Source organism: Polyodon spathula, chromosome 19 (assembly GCF_017654505.1).
Source record: "Polyodon spathula isolate WHYD16114869_AA chromosome 19, ASM1765450v1, whole genome shotgun sequence".
NCBI classification, from domain to species: domain Eukaryota; kingdom Metazoa; phylum Chordata; class Actinopteri; order Acipenseriformes; family Polyodontidae; genus Polyodon; species Polyodon spathula.
This window is the reverse complement of record NC_054552.1, coordinates 964816-992023: the sequence shown is the minus strand read 5'-3', so window position 1 is coordinate 992023 and position 27208 is coordinate 964816. Positions and strand designations below refer to the sequence as shown.

The following is a 27208-nucleotide window of genomic DNA, read 5'->3' as shown; positions in this document are numbered from 1 at the left end:
TTGACTTACATACCGCTTTGTAGTTTTCCAGGTCCTTAACCAAAAACTTGAAAAATGTGACATTTCGAAATCTAACATGAAGTATTGTACTGCTATTATGGCTTCCGATACTGATTAAATAAAAATTATGCTTTTCTAGTTTTATTTTTTCTTTTATTTGTCTCAATCCTAAAATTCTAGATGATGCAAAACTTTTAGCCATAGCTGTATGCTGGGGAAAAAAGTGTTAGGAAGTGTTTGAATTGATCAACGATCTCTAGCTACAAAATCAATAACATTTAATTCAGATATTGAGAAAAGAAATGTATAATTTTTAAGGCAACTCTTTAAACCAGTTAACTATTTCTATAGCGTAACATTGAAGATCTGCAAAGGGTAGCTCAGCATAAATCTATTACCCTTTGACATAACATTCAGTTCTTTGCATAGAGCATAGTGCCACTGATGGCTAAATGTTGTAACTGCTGTTAGTCGACTGGGATTTTTGCATAGCACACAGCGCCACCTAGTGACCATTGTAACTGAGATGGAAACTTCTTTTTTTTAATTGTTTTTAAACTAAGCTAATAATCAGTCAATTGAAGCCATCAGTCTGAAATCTGATTTAAGGATTAAAATAAATAATCTACATTTTCAAGATCCATCCAATCCCATCTTGAACCCACCTTGCTTTGAGAAGCAGGACTTGTTCTCCTAAACATTGGCTCTGGTGTAAAATGAGTTAATCGCTTCTTTAAAAGCTGATAGCCTGATTAGGGGCCATGTGAGAGGCAGGCGCAGCCTTCAAGAGCTCAGGATTGATGTGCAATTACTGCACTGTGAACTAACAACTAAGCATTCATCAAACACCATATTAGAATGCTAGTTCACTTTAAGTCAAGCTGATCCAACTGCAAAACATGGGTGAGTGGGGTCAAGATGGGGGCGGGGTCATCATGAATAAACACTGATTCTACATGGGACAGTACTCCATTGAAAGAGCAATCCAGAGCCTTACAAACAGCCCCAGTTATCATAGCAGAACTACAATGGGATGGGGGGCTTCCACTAGTGTTAATTTACCTTGCTGTTAAAATGCAACATATTTGATTATCATAAAGCTCCAAAGTTTGCCGAATGTCTGAAGACCCTGTCCACTCTGCACAACACTGAAAGCGAGGCACCAGTCAAATAACATAAGGACTTCTGCCTCGTGGTCAGCAGTCAAGGTGTGGGACAGCGTGGCTACTTCTTGCTCCTGTAGTTAGCGGCCACCACCAGGTAGCTGTCGGGGCTGAGATCCTTGAGGCTGGGCGACTTGTTCGGGACAGGGGACATCTTGCCCTCCACCCTGGAGATCTGCAGCATGCGGCAGGGGTCGTGCTTCAGGAGGTAGCTCTCGAAGGTCTCCCAGCCTCCCCCCACGCGCACCATCACATGCTTGTTATTCAGCATCTGAAACGGGAGGAAAGACACTGATTCAGAGAGAAGAACAAGAGGGCAGAAATGGAAGCTGAGTAATGTTTAGAACAGAAGGTAGGAAGCACTTTTTTTACCCAGAGTAATAAATGCATGGAATAGCCTGCCAGGTGTAGTGAGATCTAAAACACTGGGAACATGCCCGGACTGCCTCCAGAGACAGACCAGGGCAGTGTTCATTACTCTAGTCAGGAATCATTCACCCCAAAATATATATTCAGTAGCAGTCCATGTGTTCGATGTGCTAGGGTAATATATCTAAGGGCTGATCCAGCCATTGATTTTCACTTTGAAGCTTCCTTCTGCTTAATGAATCTGCTTTTATGGCAACAGCACTGCGTTTGTGAGACAGAAAAAAATGAAATAAACGCCAGCTTTAATGTTTTATTCTATTTGTAATACAGTGCAGCAATTAAGTAACTACATTTCTTGTTGAGACAGGTGCATATTTTCAGACTTCTCCTATTTAAAAAAAAAACAACATCAACAAATATTGAGATGAGTGCATTAGTAAATGCAGGCGTATAAGCGTCCTTCATGAAATCACTGTATCTTTAATGCATCGTCGGTATGGCTAAATCATTATTGAACTGTGCACTAACAGTGCTCCCATACACTTCAATGTTATTTCAAAGACATGTTTGTACCACAGAACGAACATACCACTGACAGGGGCTGAGTTTTCAAAACCTGAAATTATTTCACTGCCTTGAGAAAACTATACTGCAGTGCAGTAAAGCAACATGAAATCATAGTGTAAGTATATTGAAGGTATACTAAAACTATTGCAAAGCATCTGCAAACACAGTGCATCCCATACCGGTCTGGTGAAACCATGGTAAAGCAGTGTAAATGCATAAAGGAGTTTAATCACATGAGAAGCACGGTAAACATGACTGTACAGAGAACCACCACACCTATATGCTTTCTATAGACACTGTAAAATTCAGACTGAGCGAGGGAATAGTTACAAAAACAGCTGTCATTTTCTGACTAAGTCAATATTAACCTCTGTCATTCTCTTTCGTGTGCTCGTGTTACCCGGCTTTGAGTAATGACTTCCCAGGAAGAGTGTGCATGTTTAAAATCTCATAATGCAAAATTAATTCCTGCTTCAAAAGCCAGCCTGAGCCACACAGCGGGATGTTGAGAGGAAACTTCAAACAGCACAGGCTGATGAAATAATCCTCCACCACAGAGAGATCTCCTTTTAAGTAAGGCTTGTCACTTCACTAATTAAAACATCAACTGGGTGCAGTCCAGGCTATCTGGGTATTAATGCCATACAAGGATGGTGCCAGGAGACAGTTCTTCCATTTTGCTGTACTCCTCTACTGCTGATGGTGGTGATTAGTGATTCACAGTGGTGAATCACTAATATCTGGTGCCATAAATGAACTGGGTTGTCTTTATGGGTGTAATGCTGCATTGCAATGTTTAACACAATATGGTTCATTTCCAAATCAAACCAGTCCAGCACCTTTACAAAAAAGTAATCAACTCTCACTCAAAGTAATCCCTAGTCTAAATAAAGGCATGTTCTGTGTAATAAAGCCACTATTAAACATGCCCAGCAGACTCTCATAATAAAACCTGACTGTCTAAATGTTACAAAGGCTTGCACCTAAATGCAATTCAAAAAGCTGTACCAGTATATATATAACCCCCCGCCCCCTTCTGCTACGGCACAAAGATAGTTCAAGCCTTGGCCCTGTTGCCATGACAACAGCTATACTGAAGGACAGCAGGGCCTCGTTTCAGAAGCTGGCAGAGAGGCCGAGATGTTCCCTTGAGGCTTTGCAAAGCCATCCATTTTCTGTCAGCCCGGCACTCCTGTTCAAATTTTACTGTTTTTTTTTTCTTAACTCATTTATTAAACTGCTATTAAGTCTCTGGTATGGCAAGGCAGATTTACAGTCTCCTCCATTGTAATAAATCACCTAATGTGACACAGAGCCCAGAGTGCTGTATGTAAATATCTCACACAAAAGGCAGCTAATTACTACTTCCAATTAGGCAGCATTAAAGCCTTTTGATTCCCTATCAGCTGTTAATCACTGGATTACAAAGTCAGGGCTGGCTAAGGATTTAACAGGGCTAAAACTGAGTTTACTGGCAGCACTGGTACAATGGAGATATTAAAGACAGTACATTATTCAAGCATGAAGCAGACAAGGTCTGCTTTGTAACAGGACAGTGATCCTTAGGAAAAGATAGCAACCAATCTGGTAAAAGAAAGCATTGAAACAGAGAACCTAGGGCTGCTAATAGACCATGCGGGACAGGCAGGACAGGGTTTTAGCCCTGACGATTCCTGCAAGATTCATGACCAGAACAGGGAGCGCAATGATATTATGGATGAAATGTACAGCTACATTAGCGTGATCCTGTGAGAAAACTATAATAAGCATGATAAGAGAAGGAGCCTCTTGAACCGTGCTGTATCTGTGAGTCCTTGTAGATCATCTGAGTGCAGTTACACTAACAGGACAGATACTATGCTTTTGGATTCTAGCTCATTAGGAATGGCTGGATCTGGGTGGTGGTAACAGGTGCTAAAATGGAACATGAAATTAGAACAGGATGAACCGCCTCTCTTTCAGTTTATCTAACAAAACCTTTAAAGAACACGTCTCAGTCCTGGATATAGTGCAAGCAGCCCTGGAATAATGAGTTACATGTCATGTTCGCGTAGTAAAGTACTGGTAGGTTAAACTATACTGGCTAAAGTCCCTCTACTAGAAGAAAATAAGCATTGTCCTTTTTCCCTTCAAAGGAAGGATCCCGATTGAGTCGTTCCTCCCCCCACTGCAGTATAATATAATGAAACATTTATAAGCCATTTCGAAAGATCAATCAAGGACAACATTATCAGGTCGCTGTTCCAGCAGAAGGGCCAGTCCCCACCGCGCCTGAGTGATGATATAATTGGGTTTGCATGGGGGAGCGGGTTTCAATCATGCCGACAGATGCTTTGCAAAGCGGCACACTTTCCAACAAGACCGAGGCTGGATTTAAAGGATAACTGTCCCATATTACAGGTGGAGGTATTGCCTTGTTGTACTCTGCCCCGGGCGGGCTATTAGTATTATTTAATAAGGCTTTAATGCAGTGCTGTCTTCTCTCTGCTGGGTGATGGAGGTTACAGTGTGAGAATCCTGCTTGCATTTGACAGCCCCGTCATTAATTCTGCTGGATTGCCCTTGCCACTGCCCTGGCTCACACATTCCCTGCGCCTCGGTTACAATTTACAAAGGCGCTGGTCTCATTTACCTTATTAATCGTGCATACTTTATACATGCAAAATGCAATTTTTCACTCACACGCCATAATATTCAAAGACCTGGTTTCCTAGGCAATAGCAGTTTCCAATATTTCTCCACAAAGCAATCCCTGTAGAGCGTTTTGAGAAACACACTGTGCGGTTGTTGTTTTATTTTGATGCCATATGCCTGACTTTAAAAAAAAATGGTTTTCTACCCAACAGAACTACCCTATAGGTTCACTGCAGTATAACATGATTATAGCATAACAGAAAGTATACCGTTAGTGAAAGAAAGACCCAGTGTAATGCACTGAACTGCAGGTAAATGGAAATCAGACCAATGTATCTCCCGTTTACTTAAATACTTAGATAGATAAAGTGTATTTGTAAGTAAATAATGTTTCAGTGGCCAGCACGCAGCAGTATTGTCATTACAATATTATTGGTTTAGCCACGGTAAATCCAGAGCAATGGCAAAGCTTAATCAATAAAAACCAAAAAATAAAAATATGTGCTGTAAAGGGGTAATTACACATGTTTAAGTTTCCTCTCTCGTTCCCACTGAACCATCATGACTTAATTAATAGCCAATAACTTAAAAATAACTTGATCAAGTACTAGGCTTGTGTAATGCCTGATGATGTGCATGGACCAGCGATCAAGCAGTCAAGGTAAGTCTTGTTTTTGCTGAAATCATGGGCTACCTGCTCAGCAAGCAAGCCCAACTCAACTGTCCTGTCGGACACTGATTGACGATGTTAGTTTGCAACACTCAGATATTACTGTACATTGCTTAAGGACTGCAACACTGTCTACAAGCCTTTAGGAATGTATCTGGGCTTCATGAAATATGAAGAGCCATTTAATAAATGAAAATGTACTTGAAGTGTAGCCAGCCTCAGTCTGGTCAGCACTGCTGCATACAAATAGCAAGCTCTTCAGCAGTCACTCCTAGCATGCTAGTGCTTCAAATCACAGTTCAGCCGAGTTCAGAAGAAACTCATCACTTCATATTATAGAGAAGGACAAATAGCTATGGTTTCTTACTATTTTTCTTACATATGCATATTCCACCTCAAATTCTGAATCAGTCCTGGATACTGCTGCTAGATTACGCACCTAACGAGATGTTGCATTTTCTGGTGAGTTAGCAGGGGTTCATAAGTGTACACTGCACTGCGGACAACATAATGACTCTTCTTCCGAGCCTGTGTCACATTAACCACTCTTTTCATTTGCCCGATCTATTGTTTTTGTAGCAATTAGACGGCCCAACTTTATGGTTCATACTGAGCCTGACAGAAATTTAATTACTAGACAGCACTCCGATTATCTGAATGATTTACACACGGCTCAGCACGAAACTAAGGGAGTGGGGTGCCCAATACTGTAAGAGTTACTGGTTAAGGGGAAATACTTTGACAGCCTGCTGGAGGAAGAGCATGGGCTTCAGTCAGACCCTGCATCACATCGACAGCACCATAAACTATGGACTGATAGCAGTCTCCTTGGCAGCACTCTGGGGATTGCTCAAGGAAGCCCTGCTCATTTCTGACAGCGTGGCAATTGTTTCTAAGGAAATCCCTCCCTGGTAATGCAGACAATGTTGCTGAACACCTACTCCAATATCCTTGTGTTGATACAGATCACACCTGTAATGTGTTCTTGAATACAAGTGTGTACCGTAAAGATCTCTTCTAATCTAATAAAACAGTACCATTGTTTCATTTATGCTTGTTGCATTTTTTTTTTGTGGTAGTAGCATTTGGAGTGTTGGTTGATAAACTCACTGCCCTGCTGTACTCTAACAGAGTCTCACTCAAGATTGTTACATCTCCAGTTATACAGGGTTAACAAAGTCCTGCCCAATGCATTGTACTAACCCAGGCTCAGGTCTGGGACTGATCCTGAACCCTACCAATGCGTTCTTGCTTTCTGACAGCCCTCAGCCCCATGCGGCTGGAACAAATGAACCAAGTAAAGCCGTGTTCGCGATTAAGATGAGCTTGACTAAAGCGTAATTTGGTTACAGTGTTGTCACCAAGTTAACGTTCCAGTCTGAAGCCCAGAGGATGGCCTGACTATTGCTTTAACCAAGTTATCCCTTCACATTGAACCAGTTCACTTGGTACTGAGGGCATCAATCACAATTAAACCCAGAACACATGTGAAGTATGAATGTATAGTTCACTCATTCTATAACGCTGTCTTTGTCTAGTGCAACTAGGTAAGGCACAGTGGTATATAATACACCGTTATCTATCAAACAGCACCTGATTTGAACTACATACAGTCTTAAGACATTTGAGCTTATTCTTCATGCTTCCAGCGTGTAACATTTACGATAGCTACACGAGTTTTCTTTCTTTCTGTGTTCTTATTAATATTGCAGTTCAATTTCCCAGCTTGCTAACACAAGTGCAAATCAGACTCTGGAGCTTTGACTTTAAAAAAAAAAAAATCAATAATAAAAAGAAAGAAAGAAATGAATTCAAAGAGCTGAAATGAAAGACAGATAGCACCGTCTGGAATTTTTAATTAAAAAAAAAAAAACTGCAAGGGAAGCAAGCGCAGACACAGCTGCAGGGTCGCACTGACCCCGCAGAATTACCCGGCCCTTCTGCATCACACGAACAAACAGCAAAAAGAAGAATCCGAGCGGATTCGAGGCATCGCTGGGTTCAACGCGGCGCATTCACGGTGTGCACAATAAGAACTCGCAGTGCCTTCAAGGAGGGAATCGTGCAGGACCCAGTTCAAAGAGAACATGTCCTTGGTTGCTAAGTGACATTGTGATATGAAAAGTAGATGCTGTAACCTCCGAGTACACAAATAAATGCAAACAGGACTCCAATAAATACTCTGTTTCATTTGAAATATCAATAGCGCTCCTGGGTAGGTCAGTACTCTTCAATATTGTGTGGGACCGCGGCGCGCCAGCCAAGCAGACAGGTCAACCCAATGTCACGATAATTGGTTCTATTTGACATGACGTGCTGCTTCTACTTGTTGTATTAGGTAAATGTAGTTTTATTATTTGAATGACTTTTTTTAGTGGTTTAATTAAAACGAATTTGCTGTACAGTTTTAAATCGCAAAAGAGTTGCAATATCAGCTTGTGGCCACTAGAGGCTGCTGGTGACAATAATGACGAAGGCTCAAGCTTGTATCGAGGGTCTTCACGGGTCTGCACAGCTAGGGGTTGGACTGAAGCATGCTTCGGGTGGCATGTTAACAGTCAACAAATGGGAGAAACTCTTAGATTACCTGCAAGCACGATCCATTTAGTTTTGAAAGCTAATCCTTCAGGCACCCAGTGTTTCACGAGTCGCTGTAAACGTCAGTCCTCAATTAGTGTCCACCAGATCAGGAGGCACTGCTCATTAAGTTGACATTGATTTCCAATGGGCAGATTTCCAATCTGCTTCCTGGTGCTCTGGATAGCAAGGAAGGACACGGTGTTCAATAGATTTAATTGCAGCAAGTCGCTATACTGCCTGCCTGCCTGCTTCACACCCGCTAATACGTTCTCTGTTCGGCCCGATTGATGTCAACAGCCAGGGGGTGTGGCTTCTGATTGATATCAACCAGCCAGGGGGTGTGGCTTCTGATTGAAATCAACAGCCAGGGGGTGTGGTTTCTGATAGATGTCAACAGCCAGGGGGTGTGGTTTCTGATTGATGACAACAGCCAGGGGGTGTGGCTTTTGCATGGGGGTCACGTCCTCCAATAACTTCTTACCCATCGTTTTAAATGGGCTTGACGACTCTAAACATCGCCTGTTAGAATTGTTGAAAGACTTTTTTACACTGTGAGTGACTCACTTTACTGTACTTTTCTTTAAAAGTAAGTTATAAAAAAGCAGGTTTGTTTATTTCTTTTACAATGTAAACAGCGGCGGCAGATCAGTTGAATAAGAGCCCAGCATCTGAGTTAGCAGAAGGGAGCTGAGTCTGTACATTGAGAAAACATTTTCCCAATTCCCAAAACAGGTAAACTACCAGACAAGACAGAAGCAGACCCCTCTCCCTGTGAATTACAGGTCTGTCTCCCCTGTACTCCAGTTTGAGTTCACTGTTGAATCCTGCTGTTTACCTTGCTGCCCGAACAAAATACTATCGATAATAAAAACAAAATAAACTATCCCAGCATGCTCTCTGAAAGGTAACTGCCTTGCCCGTGCAACACTTGACTGAGTTCCGTGCTGATGTATATTTTCGAGGTCGGCACAGTTTAGTCACGATCGAGCATATTACTTGAGCCCTTAAGTTTCACAGGCCGTACCTGTTGGCACAGACTGAGTGCATCCCATCAGAATTCTCTCTTCCTTCGTTGTCATGACGACAGCTCTGCAGCCTCTACTCTGAGGAGCGGTTGTTTTTTTGTATTATTATTAGAGACTGGAGGCGCTTGGCTGATTCCAGCAAACCGTACTGCTGCAAACCTGATGGGTTACTGTAAATGCAGGTCATTTGCCACCAATTGTAGTGTCTTTCATCACACACACAAACACACACACACACACACACAAAAACCATCCAATTATTGTATTTAGTAAGGCTTCAGCATGCATGAACCTTTTTTAAATAAAGGCAGTCTTGTTATGTCTGATACGAGCAATTTTTGCAATACCGTTATTTTCATTGCGTCCCTGAATTGCACTTGTACTGAAAACAGGTACATAAAAATCATTACTGGCTCCTAACAGTTGGTGACAGCTTTGTTCTGGTGACCGTAAAGCCAGCTTTTACAGCAAAAAACAGCCACAAAACACCCCATCCTGTGAAGAAATCTGTGCCAGCATATACTAATGTGCCTGCTGATCAGAACAGTAGCTCTGCGGTGACAATGCTAGCTCTGTGCTAATTGCTGAATTACAGGAATTCTTTGACCACCTTACCAGCAGGGGTCACTGTAGGCTCTGGTAGGGGGTTAGTGGTACTACAGATTGTGGTATAATCGAAGGTAAATTACTGTACCCTGATGAACAGAATCTTCTCTCCCACCCGATATCTTCCTTGGGATTGCATCTCCACACAAAACCTGTTAGGGCACTTACAACAAGGGTCCTCAGAGATGTGTTTCACCTGCAAAGGGAGTCAGACTGTCTATTAGAACGAATGAGTATTCTATAAAATTATATTAGACCTTACTTCCAAAGAAAGAAAGAGATCATCTCTCATAAAATTTAACTATAGTAAATTTGCATGGTAATTTTCCAGTTTCCCTACGATTTTTTCAATTAGTTATACTATGCATTTACTATAGTTTACGTGTGCTTTACCATATTTCCCTGGGCTTTACAATGCTTTAATTATGCACTGTTGCACATTGCAATGCTTTTACTACAGGAAACCTTTATAAATAATAGTAAAAACAAACAGAGACGAGGGGATCTGAGAAAGGGAATAGTATCTACAGTAGCATCTCTCTCTGGGTTTACTCACAGCGTCATCCAGAAGCTTCCCTGTGCCTTTCCTGCTGGGTGACCTGGTGGGTGAGGCGGAGACGGGGGAGACGGGGCAGGGGGGCGGGATGGGAATCTTCTCCTCCTGCTCGATCTCTTTCTCCAGTTTGATGAGCCCGGGGGGCTCCACTCCGTACCTGCACAGGAGAGGCGCACAACAGAGACAGGCTCAAAGCTATCTGGCAGTCCATGCAGTTAGCTCAATAAAGCATGCCGTAGGCAGCACTACACTAAATGCTGTACAATGTTAATTGAGAAGTGTTACTGTTCTTTGAATAAAGTGCCTACAGTTTCAACCACTGTTAAAACCCAGTCTCTGTGGAAAGGCGGAGAATCATTACAGGTGTGATACATTCCTGTAAATTCAAAATCTGATCATTAAAAACTAAACAACCGTAAGGGATATATATACGGATTGGAGCTTTGGTGTACTCTCGTAACCCTAGGATTTGCCTTGAAAGAGAACTTTATTCTTGATGGGTTTTAAAAACGGGCCGAGGCTTGTTGTACTCTGCTGCCCTGTGTTGATCCAGCCCCAGTAACCGATCTACCTAACTGCGTCAGACCCCGACTATTTGAACAGCTGTCCTCAAGATGTTCCGCCGGCCCCCGCGTCTACAAGCCCTCTCTGTGTCACACCTGACCCGTTTGTTTGGGAAGGTTAGCGATGGGCCTGGAGACCAGCTGAAGGATTTCACAGCTAAATGGGCCGGAAAATAACAATTTTTAGTCCCAAAAATGTCTCTCGCTCTTTTTTTTTTTCACCTGAATGCTCTTGTCTTACCCAAGAGGGGAAAAGAAGGGAACATCACATAAATGTGAGGTTAAAGGTTAAGGAACCAGATGTTGGTTCACATTTTCACCTTTTCCTCGAGCTGTCTTCACACTGTTTTTAATTATTTACACAGCACAGTGTTTATTCAGGGTCTGGATGAACCTGGTTTTGCAGGTAGATTGTGGCTAAAGCACAGGCGGGTATAATCACAAAACACATGTTTTGTGAATCTGAACCAAAAAAGGATATTTGAATTGAGCTAGCTCTATTAGATTAACAGTAAAACTTTACCTGGATGCTATTCTCCCCAGCTCTAGTAAGCACAGGCACACTTCTCTGGGTTGTTTATGAAGAACTGTCAAATGACAAACAGCCAAAACTAAAGATCAGAATATTGAATATGGAGTAGGATTATAACATCTTTCTCTGCTAGGCTTCAGACACTATTTATCAGATACTAGCAAAGAGGTAAACAACACCAACATTATAGTACAATATGAGTAGTAATAATTACACTGAAGAAACCTTCTGTCTGATTGAATTTGTTTCTTTTAGTTTTTATACATCCCTATAAACGCTCAGTAATCATAGCATTCAGTTCTACACAAAGGTAGGAGTAATTGAATTAAATGAACGTCGAAGGTTTCTTTGTTAGTTTTACGATAAAATGCCACCCCATGCAGATCTGCATCACATACAGTGTGGGTTTTTTACAGCCCTGGTAGTTTGCACACCAACAAGGTCAGAAACAACAAAGAACACAGGAGTGCCATGTGCTAACTGGGAACCTCCACCTGTCACATCAGCCTCTCTGTGTAATAACCGGTGTGATGTCAAGGCTGGTGCAGTGGTGAGGGAGATTTCTAGTCTCCCTAGTCTTGCAACTGTCTGGCGATCAAAGGCGATCTAAACTATGAACCAGCCTCAGTAATCTAGTAACACAACACCAGACACAATACAACCCACTGCAATCCAATGAAACTGCATGCACAGCCGCATGTGTGATGGTAGAGCACAGACGAGCATGCACATACAGTAGCATGTGTTATGGCAGAGTACAGAACAGCATGCACACACGGCAGCATGTGTGACGGTAGAGAACAGACCAGCATGCACACACGGCATCACGTGTCATGGTAGAGCACAGACCAGCACGCACACATGGCAACACGTGTGATGGTAGAGCACAAACCAACATGCACACACAGCAGCAGTTCCACCTTTCAGTGTCTTTGGGACCTTCTGATCTCCAGTATAGCAGCAGATACTGGAGCTGTACTCCCGTTGCTTCCCACAATGCTATCAAACCAGTGCATTGCATTAGACATGGAAAAGCAGAGTCCCGAACACATCTTGCTTGCTGCTTTGTTTTTTCTATTAACATTCGTATAACATTTCTACACACAGAGGCAGCATTCTTCTTTGTGAGTTCAAATAGAGAGCTATTTGATTGCATAGTAGTTCCTCTGTTGTACCACAGCAAGAATGTGCTGCCATATACAAGCAAGTTATGAGATACACATATCAAAAAACATATAGTTATGGGCAAAACATTATAGTTTACTACAGTAGAATGTAGAATTCCACTTAGTTTACAATAGAGCACTATAGTTTTTTGGACACTGTTATAAAATACTGTAGACTTAATTTACTTTATTTATGGGTAGATGAAATGGTAGCCGTATTAGTCCAGAGATGACAGACAAAGAGAAGGAGATGTGATACCTTTTATTGAACTAACTAAACAATAATTAATCACAAGCTTTCAAGAACTCAAAGGTCTCTTCTTCAGGTGAAAGTAGGGAAAAAAAAGATCTTGAAAAGCTTGCGATTAATTATTGTTTAGTTAGTCCAATAAAAGGTATCACATCTCCTTCTCTTTGTCTATCATTGTATTTACAGTAACTCATAGTCATGTGAATCATATCAACCTTTCATTAGCTTAAGAATCAATTCCATGCCTCCCCGATCATTGTGTAGTGGAGGCTACTGTTAGTGCATTCTAAGATTCTAACGTTTCTCCTTTTCTAATCAGTCTCCCTCTGCTACAGTTTAGTTTCACAGACCCCAATTAACACTAATCTTGGACTACCTTACCTCAGGTAACATCAGGAGATCAGGTGGCACAGTTAGTGCTAGCCAGGGTCTGTGAAACCAGCCATTACAAATAATGATATGCAATGATCAAGCAAGGAGTTGAGATTGTGAAAATCAAACCCACTGCCTGCTACGTTCCTCTTTAAAAAAAAATGTATGCTGCATAGTTCAAAAGACGACCCAGTGCAGACCACACTGGGAATTCGCTGATAGAGATAACGTTTGCCAGAACATACTTTAAGCTGTCAGTCACGGCTATGCATCTCTCTCTCTCTCTCTCTCTCTCTCTCTCTCTCTCTCTCTCTCTCTCGTTTTTTCAATCTCTCATCAGGCTGTTTTTGAAAGGTGCAAGTAGGACAGGCCAGATTGATACGGGAGAGATCACAACAAAATGTGTAAAGACCCGGCTCTGTTAACACACAAGGAGCGTGTATCCGTTTCAGGAGAGATAAGGGTGCACCTCGCATTGTCAAAGGGGAGTTTGGAGTGCCTTACAAAGAGGAGGGGCAGGTCTCGATTGCTTATTCCTGGCGAGAAACAGATAAGCCATTCAGAGAAATAAAAAGGGAGCCTTTCATCTCCAACCGAGACGTCCCTCGCAAGTCAACAATCACTGCTTCTCACAAAGATCTAGCACTCACGGAAAGAAAAAAGACATCTTTATACTGGACACGGAAATCAAAACCTGTTTTATGCTTGTGCTGTTCTGTCTACCAGGGGGCTTTCTTGTTAAACTTCAAAAGTGCATAAGCAACTTTCTTTACAAGTTGTTTTACTCCTTATTTATGGATAGATAGATAGATAGATAGATAGATAGATAGATAGATAGATAGATAGATAGATAGATAGATAGATAGTACAATATACAACAGAACCATATATCTGGTTTGATAAAGACAACAAAACCATCACATAAAAGCTAAACTGCATTATTATAAAGGAATCATAAGATCTGGATTGTATTTCATCTCTTGTGTTAGATAGGTAACACACAGAATACACAAACAGACAGCCGACAGAACAAGGCAGATGGAATAACCACCTGTGACAGACTGCTGGACGCTTACCTAGCCCTTCGGACTCAAACAGGCAGGTGTCTCCCACCCCAACCTCTCGGCACCAGCTCAAGAAGTTGGCAGTGTTGTCGCGGGCAAAGAATGACCCGGAGGGGGCGCTGGCTTTGCAGGGAATCCGGCAGAAGGGCAGGTTCTGTGGGGTGAGAGGGCAGAGAGTCAGCTCAGATCTCAGCACACAGGAATTCAAGGTAGTGCTGGATCAATGGGAGAATGCATTGGGGGGGGGGGGGGGGGTACAAATACTGCTGTGTGTTTAACGGTTGCCATGCTGAGGCGCTAGAGAGACCGCAATTTGGATGCCAGATGCCACAGTTGTTGCAGAAGGGGCAGAAATTACAGTTGTACCACCTATTCTTTTTCCAGAAACAGCCCCCATATTAAAAAAAAAAAAAAAAAAAAAAACAGGGCTTGGCTTGCGTCAATAAGCCTGGTGAACAAAAAATAATAATACACATTTTTACACATCTGTAAGATTAATTGGTCCACATAAATCTGTATTTTTCCTCAAAAAAAGTTTACTAGGCTACAAATATGTTTAGTAATGTTGCTGCAACTTAAAAACAAAACACTGCCACATTGCATCACACGTTTTGTAAACAAATCTAAATTAATGGTTCAAGAACGGATTTCTGTGTTCTGATTGGTTGTCCCGTGAGGCGGTGTCGAAAACACCAGGCCTTGTTTTGACGAGCAACAGATATGTAAGAAACGTCTTTCCTTTCAACTGTAAAGTTCAGTATCATGAATATTACAATGATAAGCGACACAGTACATTAAAAAGGATATAAAACGGCTAAGAAATAAACATTTACAAATTCCAGATGGAAGAACCTTTTTAAAATCACATGTTAAATTATGATTTGGGTCATGGGTAATTTCCCAGAGAGCCCCCCTCTCCACTACATATCAATCCGTCTGTTTCATCTCACACAGACTTCACAGCTTAGTGACTATGTTATTTTGTTCACAGCTCCTTCTTGGTATAAATGTTGAAGCGACTTTAAAGTAATTAGCTTTCTGTATGGAAATGATGGCCAATGTTAACTCTGGCTAGCGTATTCTTTAAACAGCCGTGGCCTAAGTCAGCGGTATCGAATGACCAGCGAGCGACTTTCCCTCCCGCCAGTCCTCCTGCTCACTTCATGTGCGTGAGTGTGGCTTAGTGCAGGATGTGAGAGTTTGAGAAAGAGGAGGGCAAAGTGATGTCATGCTGAAAAAATGCAGCCTCATGTTGAGATTCCTTTTCTTCCCTTTTGTTAGAGAAAAAAAAAGCAAACCTCTTTACTGGAAAGCCTGAAAGCTTTGAGATCCTAGGCTGCCATCGAGATGATGATTATACGAATCAAAAGAACACAACTGTATTTCATTTGTTTTTGTTGTGAACAAAACTTTTCTGTGCTTTAATTTAGGTTTTACGATGTACAGTATGTTATTGGTTGGTTATTTGTTTTCTAATAATTGTCCCAGGGGAACGGGAGAGCTAGATCAGGTTGGGTTGTACATTTGCACAATTCATTATCTGGGACCATTAGAGGCTGCCTAACAGTACTTATGCTGTCTTGTCTGTGCCGTGGCAAGATTCAGACCAGTGTGGTGTTAGCTGTGCTTTACGGTCAGTCCCTTCTTTTTCTTTTGGCTAGACTTTGTGAAGTAGGTGCAGTATAGCTTCTGTATCCTTTTCCACTTAATCCCCTAAACAAGAAGCCTCACAAGCAAGCATTATCTTGGATGTGTGACCTGAAAACTAATCCCATTAAGTAGTTGTAACAAATAAGAAATAATAACACATGAATAAATGGTGCACTTCCAATGAACAAGGGGCATCCTTTTGGCATTGCTGCGGCTCTGTGTGTGCCGAAAAGTGCCCACTAAATGCATACTTCTTTATTTGCTATACTTGCCTCGGTAAACAACAAAATGTGCTTTGGTTTACAGAACCCCATGACGCTGATTCTGTGTTTCTGTTGTGTTTGTTTTTCCAAACCCAGTTCCAGCATCATTTCATTAAGCAGGGGCTGTATCTGCGAAACTCAATAAGGTAACCCGTTTTACATTAAAGACCAATCAAAAGAGATATATAGCGCATTGGATCCTTTCCCGGCAGCACTGCCGTATATAACAGCCTGTTCTGCTAACAAAGAACGTCTCTGTGTCTTAATCACAAGCATATGATTTTGTTGGTTTGGTTCTATTAAAGCAACTTAATGCAGTTCACTGTGTCCAAGGTTTGGCTTTGCAATTAAAAAAAAAAAAAATTAATTACAGCAATTTCCTACAATACTTATTTAAAATGCTTCCCTCTCAAGCCAATCTGTCAACCAGGATCATACATACCGTGAACTGGTACACATTACAATGCACCTTCTTATAAAGAGAAAGGTTTGTTATGTCAAGTATAAATAATACGAAAAAATAAAGAATACACTTAGCAGCGTACGATACAGGAAAAGAAAACTGCACAGAAACGGGGACTGGGGGGGTGGAGGAATCTTAATCATATAAAAAAAAAAACTGTGTTTAATCTTAGCAAGCAAGAAATAAGGTATTTCATTGAAGGCCTTTAAAGTACAGCACGGTTGTTTAATTTTGCATTTAATTCCCTTGTGCACTTTGTCATGTGACCTTTCAACTCGCTTATCAGCTCTATAATGAGACCCCTATAACAACAACCTAACATCAGCTGCCAGTATATGCTGACCTACGAACCCACAAGTTTCAAAAATGGCAATCCATAAAGTTGTATAAATAATCTTTCATAGGGCGCAATTCTATTTGACCTTATGGGGCAATGCAGGTCTAATGTGAAGGGCTGGCCAAACACTTCAGGTGAGTGTTATAGATGAGACGAGAAACAAAGGGGCTGCAGGGGCTGCCAACAGCAGGAAGCAATATTGACTGTCAAGTGAATGTAAAGCACACCACTGTGAGAGACCTCAGGCTTATGAGAATACAGTCAGCGCAATTAGCCTCGCAATCACTGTAACTCGAGAGAAGGGATTCACCCAGAAGCATCAGAACACAGCTCACTCCTAAACCTGCAAGAACCCAAGATTTCTGCTAATCTTGCGGTCTCCGAGTTAAACCAACAGGAGCAGGGACTTGGTGGAAAGTTCAGCCTTTATCCGTCAAGCAGGGAGAATGTCAGTCTGGCTCAGATCAGCAGTCAGAGATGCCGGTACTTTGTGTGATTTTCAGATCCCAAAATAAGCCGGTCAGCATAATTCAAACCTTTCTGTTTGAGACGGGCAGGAGTCATTCTATCTGCAGTGTAAAGCTCTGCAGGTTTGCACATTGCTATTGACAGTATCACAATTCATTGCAACCCTACAGTTTTCTCTCTGTGTGTTAAAGGCAGCGTACGGCTATTTGAACTTACTGGTTTGCATATACATGAAAGGTAAATAGAATACTAATTGCTATCATTTCTGGAGTTCTAGTGTGTTTGTACTCAGGCTGTATGATAGAGAGTGATGGATGCAATACTAGTTTAAAGTCCAGCGTGTCATAGCTAAGTATAGACTGTATATAAATAGATAAGGAAAACAGTAAAGGAAAAACATGTGAACAACACAACAGGCTCTAACAAACACATGCACAAAAAATGTATGATTATGATTTGAGTTTAGTTGAATTAAAACCATAAGTTTGATCAGCCAACTTATTTAACTTTTAAAGATGGCATACCTTCAGACTGCAACGTTAGCATACTCTAGGAAGATAATCCCACTCAAAACTAGACACTGCTGTCTCAGTAAAAGCAAGTCCAACAGACTAGAAAACTACTCCTGTACTGTGTATGTCCCTATTATTTTTCCCTATAAAACAGCAATATATTCTGTTATTGTTTTTCGGCTCCCTAATTCAAAAGGAATCTGTTTTTATTCTACTTCTCTTAAACTGACGACACTCTCAGCGTGATTCCCGTAGACAGAAGCACTTTGTGCTTCATAAAGCATGTGTGCTGTTCCTTGTGTTCCCTGGATGTTGTCTGATATCAGATGGTATTTGTGGTCCTGTCCTGTCCATTCCTTCCCTGATCAGCTCAGCTGATCTTGTTCCCATCTTGGCTTGAAACTACAGCCTTCATCTTCCACATTACTCTAATCTCTTGTGTCCAAGAATCTCCACACTCACAGAACTGGAATTCATATTATTATTATTATTCACCCCTGAATTACATTTTCTCCTCTTTATAATTTGCATTGGCATGCATATCCCTCAAGTCAAGGAAAGACAAAAAGTGCTTGACGTTGTTTGCTGTATCTAGAGAACAGACTGCCCAATCAGAAAGCTTGGCATAAATACACGTTGGCACTGTTTTCCTATAAGACAGTGAATCGCCAAACATGAAAAGAAAGCTTCCTCCGAACAAACTCTAAAACCAGACAGAAGCAGAAAGCCTCGAACCCAAATCACAGCGTTCCTCCCTCTCCGAGCTGAGGAACTCTTTTCTTTTTTACAGCCTGTCTTGGTATAAAGCCTGTGCTAGCTCTGCTCTTGTCAGAGCTACCTTTGAGTTATTTGCTTCTAAATCCGAAAGTGATCCTGAGTGCGCAGATAATAGTGCCTCTGTGTGTAGCACCTGTACCTTGGCAGAGTTCGGCAGCTCTTTGAATTTCTCCTGCAGGGTCTCTGCCAGCTGACATAGCAGAGCTCCATTATCCAGTTTTTCCATAAAGCTCTCTGCAGTTATCTCCTTGCCTGGAGTCGAAGGGGGGGAGAGGGGAAAAAAAGACCAAGAAACAGGATTAAGAAACAGACACAGATTTCCCTGTATCACTTCAACCAGTTCAAGATAGGACTCACAACCAGTGAACTTAAGATATAGATATACAGCTATGGAAAAAAGTTTTGCAGCACCTACCATAAAAAATCTGCCATAGTATTTTTGCATGATATTTTTACAATTTTCCCATACTTTTACTGTGGTTATACTGTGCATTTCCCATAGGTTACCATGGTTTGCCATGTTTTTAATATGCATGGCCATTCCTTGCTATTCTTTACAATGCTTTGCCATGCTGTCGCTGTGCTTTATTAATCTTTGCTATGCTTTTATTGTGGGAAACTTTTCTAAGGGCAAACGTGTTAAAATGTTAATCCGGAAGTTTAAAAGTTTCAAGAAATTAAACTCAAACTAACCACAGTTATTATTATTAACAAATTATTTGAACTATGCTATACCTTTGCATAGTGGGTACCGGCATGCCATGAAAATACATAATTACTGTAGGAAGGCTTTGGCAATACTCTCTGTTTGAAATACCTACCCACTTAGATCACTCTTCTTAAACTATCAAAAAAAAAAAAAAAAAAAGCTCAAACACATTTTTTTTGGTGTGTGTTTTTTTAGCTTTGTTAAATGAGTTCCAAATGTGGTAATTAACTCTCTCCCAGCTGCTAAAGGAATCTGTTAGAGACTGTACAATCAGATCAAACCTTCGTACTGGGATCTGAATTCCACACCCGAGGGCTCCACACTTCCTTTCAGGCTCACTGGCCAGTGTAAACAAACTCCAGGAACAGAGCTCATAAATTCAGTGCCTTTGGCCCAATGAAAGTTTCAGAGAGAGGACCCAGCCCTGTAACTGCAGGCTCTGCTCTTGGGCTTGCTGTGCATGCTCCAGTCCTGTGACTGCAGGCTCTGCTCTTGGGCTTGCTGTGCATGTTCCAGTGCTGTGACTGCAGGCTCTGCTCTTGCTGCTCCAGCCCTGTGACTGCAGGCTCTGCTCTTGGACTTGCTGTGCATGCTCCAGTCCTGTGACTGCAGGCTCTGCTCTTGGGCTTGCTGTGCATGCTCCAGTCCTGTGACTGCAGGCTCTGCTCTTGCTGCTCCAGCCCTGTGACTGCAGGCTCTGCTCTTGGGCTTGCTGTGCATGCTCCAGTCCTGTGACTGCAGGCCCTGCTCTTGCTGCTCCAGCCCTGTGACTGCAGGCTCTGCTCTTGGTCTTGCTGTGCATGCTCCAGTCCTGTGACTGCAGGCCCTGCTCTTGGGCTTGCTGTGCATGCTCCAGTCCTGTGACTGCAGGCTCTGCTCTTGCTGCTCCAGCCCTGTGACTGCAGGCTCTGCTATTGGGCTTGCTGTGCATGCTCCAGTCCGGTGACTGCAGGCCCTGCTCTTGGGCTTGCTGTGCATGCTCCAGTCCTGTGACTGCAGGCTCTGCTCTTGCTGCTCCAGCCCTGTGACTGCAGGCTCTGCTCTTGGTCTTGCTGTGCATGCTCCAGTCCTGTGACTGCAGGCCCTGCTCTTGGGCTTGCTGTGCATGCTCCAGTCCTGTGACTGCAGGCTCTGCTCTTGCTGCTCCAGCCCTGTGACTGCAGGCTCTGCTATTGGGCTTGCTGTGCATGCTCCAGTCCGGTGACTGCAGGCTCTGCTCTTGCTGCTCCAGTCCTGTGACTGCAGGCTCTGCTATTGGGCTTGCTGTGCATGCTCCAGTGCTGTGACTGCAGGCTCTGCTCTTGCTGCTCCAGTCCTGTGACTGCAGGCTCTGCTATTGGGCTTGCTGTGCATGCTCCAGTCCGGTGACTGCAGGCTCTGCTCTTGGGCTTGCTGTGCATGCTCCAGTCCTGTGACTGCAGGCTCTGCTCTTGGGCTTGCTGTGCATGCTCCAGTCCGGTGACTGCAGGCTCTGCTCTTGCTGCTCCAGCCCAGTGATTGCAGACTCTGCTCTTGGGCTTGCTGTGCATGCTCAGAGCACCAGCAGCAACACTTTAGAAATGGAAGATGCATCCACGCTCCCCTGTCATTTTAGATGTTGTTTAATTTTTTTTTTTTCATAATTTGCTACATTCCTAGCCGTACATGTTCATTTTGATTTTAACTCCAAAAATCATAATATCGTGGGAAAATCATAAAAGATCGAGACCCAAATCAAGACAGGCAGAAACAGACAGTCAATTGCTAAAATCTTATTTACAAGATTGTCAGCGAATTATGTTATATGCCCACGTACACATTCTTACAAAATAATAATTTAAGGAGTAATTTGAGCCCTGTCATATACTGTTGTCTTTTAAGGAATTGTGTAGCATATTGGCATACATGTGAAGTAAAACTATGAAACCTTTATTTTTAATAGCAATAGGAAATTCAAATGACATAAGCATGTACAAAATTAATAAAGCTAAGTATTCACACACATATGCATTAAGATTCACATAAAGTTTGACGCTTCCTGTGATAATCCTGGGCTTGGCAATAAACTGCGATAAAAACGAGGTCTTTGCTTTCATCCCGCGGGTTTTTAATTGCTTTCAAAAACAATAGGTTACTAATGGGCTGACCACATACAATTCGTCTGCAGGAAGCGAATGGGTCTGTCTGGGGTGAAGAGTCTCCACAGAATGCCTGATCAAGTCAACCACAGTCATTACAACTAAAATCCTGCAAACAACAGAAGACTTCCGGAAACCCAGCGCAGGCACGAAAAAAATAAATAAAAAAGAAAGCGAATGTCGAGGTACAAGAGCAAGGTAAATGGAGAAGCATTTGACATTTGTTTTCTAGATATAAAGGATCACTGACCCCTTTTTACAAATGCATTATTGATCGTGTTTTTAGTGCTCTTTATCGCTGCTTTCTTGTGACATTTGAAGGGAAGCCCACAGGAAAAGCAACTGCTGGGAATGTGCATTAAATTGAGACACGCAGACGCTTCACAGTGCAGCCCTGCCTATGCAGCGTGCTCTCTAGGTTAAAAAAGAAAGGTGCTATACTCTTTCTCCTGATCACACTGACTCTGACTGGCACCCCGCCTATATATATATACATGTACATAGTACATATAGCTGTTTATTTTCTGTTGATCTAAAAACAACACTCAGACTGGCTAGCTCGCGTCTCCTGTTTGCCATTTGACCTTGCTGTGCCCTTCTCTAGTCTGTCCATTTCACAAGCATCTAACTATCAGCTAACTGTTCCAGGACTTCTATGCCGCACCATGGTCCAGCTCCTTTATGCATATCCCCAGGTTAACCCTTTCAGACATGTAGGATAATCACCTACAGTGCAGAAGAGCACAAATAGATACATTTCAGCAATCTGAAGCCCAAGAGCAGCAGATACAATTTAAGCAAAATGTAACTGAACACACTGTGGTTTATGAACCAGAACAAAACAGCACATTTAATGTCTACAGTTATGTCTCATTAAACGTAAGCTTTTAGACTTTGACCCTTTTTACACGTAAGTCCAATAACTCAGACAAAGGCATGAGCCCAAATGTTTGTCAGTTGTCTTACAGTTTCTGATTTAGGTCATGCAGTCTGAGTTGGAGGATTTTGTTTTATATCCAGAGTTTTTGTACAGTTGTTAACATTTCAAAATGCTAAAATTAGATTCACAAATGCTGACAGTTACAATATGGTAAAACTGATCTCTTTGTTTAAGGATCAATACTGTCATGCTTCAATGTATTTTCGACAATGGAAGCCTGTTATTGACTAGGAATGATTGAGCAGCTAATGTCTGTGAAATAATAAATAGCCAGTTAGGATCGTCTTTCATTCTAATCAGCTAACACTCTGAGCTGAGTGGAGAACGGCAGACTGGAGTGTAATGCAATTTTGAGAGAAAGAAAATTTAAATAGTAGCTGTAGTTTATTTTCTGAATTTGGGAGGTGGACGACCCATTGGCCTAGTTGTGTTGTATATCAGGCATAGAAACAACCCTCCCATTGCATAGTAGTTTGATCCATTCCTGGTTTTACTGTGAGTTTAATAAGACACACCTGAGCTTGTTACCTACACACTGTTGCAAATCAAGCTTTTACTGAAACCTGGAATGGATGAAACTGCTATGCAATAAGAGTCTTATTTCCATCTGCTTGCTGCTTGAACTCTCTTTTGTAAAGCTTTGTGAAAGAGCCCCGTAATCAGATCCACAGATCTTACCCAGCAGGTTCGAGAGCCACAGTGCCAGGTCCTCCTTCATGGGCAGCAGGCTGGCTTCATGTCGGCTGGCCAGCCACTGACTGTACTGGTGCATGTCGGAGAGGCTGGGGCCCCGGGACTCCTTGGGACTCAAGGCACTGCACATCATTTCCCCACTGACACCCTCCTGCAAAATACACACAGGGAAACAAGAACTGGAAATGATCCTATCAGAAATGAAATTCCCGTACATCACCACCCTTACTGCTGGACAGTTATTTTGCAGTTTGCAATGATTTTACTCTGGCTGTGCTGTGTATTCACCATTCTTTTCCATACCTGGATTTGATTCATACAATTTATAAAACAAGACAGAGACCAAGATAGACAGACAGACAGACAGACAGACAGACAGACAGACAGACAGACAGATAGATAGATAGATAGATAGATAGATAGATAGATAGATAGATAGATAGATAGATAGATAGCTAACATGATGAGAATGAATCAATCAAAATCTGTAAAGCCCCAACTGATTTTTAAGTTTTTTTTTTATTACACTTTGCTAATCCTCCACTTTGCATTGACTCAGTGAACACTGATCAATATGAACAAAAGGAGAGATGTTACCTTTAGCATGCACACTGTAATGTGGAGTAGATACAGGTGTGTCCCCTCAGAGCTCCCACAGCACTGGAAAGCAAGCACAGGGGCCTGTGCCCAGTCTGTGCTTCTTGTCCACACTGCTGCGTGTTAGGAGAAGAGGAGGAGAAAGCTCAGATTGTAAGAAGCATTGTGCACCTTACAAGCTCAGCCCAGGATCGTTTACAGGATATCTAATGACATGTAACCTTCTCAATAACCCTGACAGCTAAATTCCTTTCCCTTTTTGTTTTTCAAACAGAGAGAACAGGAAACTTTTTATGCTAACCGGTACAGTACAGTGGCGCATTTATCTTGCAAAAGCATGGTGCTGCTGATTAAGATTACGGATTTGTGTGCCCTGTAACCCAAACTGCCTTTTTTCCCTCTCGACCCAGTGATACTTTGTGAGTTACTTGCAGTGCTGGCAGGCAGAGCAGGTGTAAACTAAGCAGCCTCTCTGTTGTTTTATTGGCAGCTTCAGTAAAAAGGGAACAACAATGTCAGGATTGTAATGAGTTGCAATGCCACTGTGAGATGCGTTTATTATTGTCATCCCAGACTGTGACGGAATGCAGCTTCATTTTACATCAGCTCAAAAGACACTGACGTTCATTCAAAAGGGGTTTGGTTTGGGTCATTTTAATGGCTATAGACAGTTTTTTTGTTTATTGTTTGTTTGTTTTTTTAGCATGCACACACTTTCCTAATCACGTAATGTATCCACCATTACAAAGGATCATTTGAATAAATGTTTTTACTGATGCTGAAGATGCGTTATAGAATTATAACAAATATTGGACTATAATTTGCTTTAAATGTACTTAGGGACTAACTAGCAAACTAACTAAGTGCATAGTAAACTGCAGAATTACTGGGCAAGTTTATTGTGGCAAATGAATTTATATGGGAAAAAAACTTTTCACATACAGGGGGAATGTAAATACTACTTGTTTAGTTGAAATAAGACACATTAAATGGAGTGCCATCCATCTTACTGGTAAAATAAACCAAAATATGCTTGCTGTATATTGCTATTCCACATGTAGAAAACTCTTGTATATAAAATGCATGTCATATTTTTTGTCTGATATGAAATGTATACATTCCCTTGCATTATTACAATTTAGCTTTTCTATCAATTATCCAGTGAACTCTCCTCTGGCCGTATCTCCAAATTGACCATTTTAGTGAAACATAACTTTGGTAGGGTAACAGAGAAGTATGTAAAACTAAAGGGAGGCCTTTTTTTAATAGTACGTGTTAGTTTGCAAAGTGGTCCCATATTGCCTGGGCAACTAGTAGGAAAATGAACCATCTGGAGCAGAGGATATGAACCATTGTACACGGATCAAGACCCTTGCTCTTCAGTACCGACAAAGGGCAGGTGTCACCTGAGTGCTGCTTTTCCTGCAAACAGAACCACACTGTCATAAAACACTACATAGTGCTTCCAGTTCATAGCAAGCTATGTGCGATTGACAACTATTTCCAGAAAGACAGAAACCCTTGCAGATCTAAGCATGCACTGTAAGGATTATATAAACTCACAAGCTCCTGCAAGCCAAGTGACGATAAAAGAAAATATTTCAAATCAGTCAAAGCAATAAATAAGTCTCAATTTCCATTGCAATCCAAGATGAAGACTTAATTGGAAAGCCAGCAGAATGACGCAGCTATAAAATCACAGCTAGTAAGATACAGTGGTGTATTGCCATGGATCAATATACAACACTAGCAAATACTGCGCAGTGGCAGCAGGGCAATTTGCATCCTGTTATCAGTGATGCTACAGTAAGACCATTCCACCATGGAGGGGAGGCTATTTTAAGTACATGTTATGTACAATCTACAACTGAATACATACAACACTAAGCTGTGTCTCATATTGGCTATTTTCACAAAACTTTTTAAAGACATTTAACTTTTGTTATGGATTAAATAAAGATTGATTTTCATTAAACTGTTCTAGACTACTTTTGGTTTCTTGAGAAACGTGTAACACATGCAAAGCACAGTAAATGCACAGTCAGCAGAGTAAACTGTATTGTACTGAGTTTAAAGTTATGTACGAAAGCAAACTTGGTAAAGCTTGAAATTATATACATAATAAAATTTGCTTCTGCCAGTTTAAAAATAAGATGCTGTATTTGTAGCCAAATGTGTGTAATTGCCTGTAATAATATCTACATAATAAAATGTTTATATAGTGCCTTTCATAATGGACTACATCACAATGCACTTTACAGAGGTAGGCTGTGAACTGTGCATTAAACATTAGGGCATTGGTTTAACATCTCATACGCAGGATGGAGCACAAGTGACTGAGTCAGTAGTACAGATGGGATTTGAACCAGTGACCTTCTGGTTACAAGCCCTGGGCTTTAATCACTGGACCACTCTACCTCTCATACAAGCTTGTACTAAATATAATACAGGCCTAACCTGGTGAAATACAAACTAAATGAACTGCATACTTGTAAGAGATTCCAAATAGGAATTAATCTTAATCATAGACAAACAAGCCCTGCCGAGTTCACCGCCATAGAACAATAACTCATAAATTAAAATTGGTAGAGCTATAATCGTTTACGAAAACACCAAAACGGAGGAAAAACAATCTGATCGACTATCTTCACTTGTTTGGAAGATAGTCGACCAGGTAGGGAAAAAAAGTTACAAAAAAATATGAGGAACTTTTATTTTTGTTAAAAACATTGTTTACCATCTGTCCCGTTATTTGACTGAAAACAAATGTCCAGCACACCACGGTTTAAAGTCCATTAGAAAACTAAACACTGGATTTTGCAGGGGCACCAACCAATATATTCTAGTGGACTTTTGAATAAAGTGTAATATTTGTATTGCAGATCCAGTAATAATAATAATAATAATAATAATAATAATAATAATAATAATAATAATAATAATAATAATAATAAGTCACCAGTTGCACTTTTTAAAAGGTGCATACCAGATTATTGAATGTGGTTAAACAGCCCAAACTTGTCAATTCTATTATTGATAAACCGCGGTACAGAATGCTGCCCGTCGATTACTGTTACTAACTCTCTCTTTCTCTCCTTTACTTGCGCGCGCCACTTTTCACTCACTTTTCCTCTGCAATGCAACAATCCAATGCGGGTCCACTCTGGCTGGATCCAAAATTGTCCAAATTACAAATCTTCATACTTTTGAATGTGACAACTTCTCCCCAGGGTCACCCAGCTGCAGAAACATCGCACGCTGTGCACAGCCGGCCGTCACAGTGCCCCTGCATGCATAGCTCCTGCATAGACGGGAGTCAAATGGTTACTGGTTGCTTGCTTGCTTTTTCATACAGCACAGAGCACGGCAAATGTAATTGTCAATGATTTACCCTTGAAATCGGATATTGTATGACACACGCGGCCCTCCTCTGTCTGGGACTGAAGCACGAGATACCAACACCACAGTGCTAGTGCTAGCCAGCCTACTCGTCTCGTGCTGTATTTGTTTACTGCACGGCAGGACTGCTTACAATGTACAGCTGCGCTCGCTTGATGTGTCCGCA

The 27208-nt window shown here is 41.6% G+C and overlaps 1 protein-coding gene across 2 annotated transcripts; it reads right to left on the bottom strand.

Moving 5' to 3' along the window:
* Positions 1 to 150: 150 nt before the first annotated feature.
* Positions 151 to 27208, bottom strand: LOC121294316 (growth arrest-specific protein 2-like). Of its 2 annotated transcripts, XM_041217912.1 has the most exons (9): positions 27035 to 27208; positions 26769 to 26944; positions 23032 to 23197; positions 18727 to 18839; positions 14130 to 14271; positions 11257 to 11320; positions 10171 to 10327; positions 9703 to 9810; positions 151 to 1434 (listed from the first exon to the last, which is right to left on the bottom strand). In XM_041217912.1, the coding sequence occupies exons 3-9, from the start codon at positions 23177 to 23179 to the stop codon at positions 1225 to 1227; spliced, it is 942 nt and encodes a 313-aa protein (XP_041073846.1). In that variant the 5' UTR covers positions 23180 to 23197; positions 26769 to 26944; positions 27035 to 27208; the 3' UTR covers positions 151 to 1224. The 2 variants fall into 2 exon arrangements, with proteins under 2 accessions (XP_041073846.1, XP_041073845.1); XM_041217911.1 differs by lacking the exon at positions 27035 to 27208 and having other exon boundaries at positions 26769 to 27026.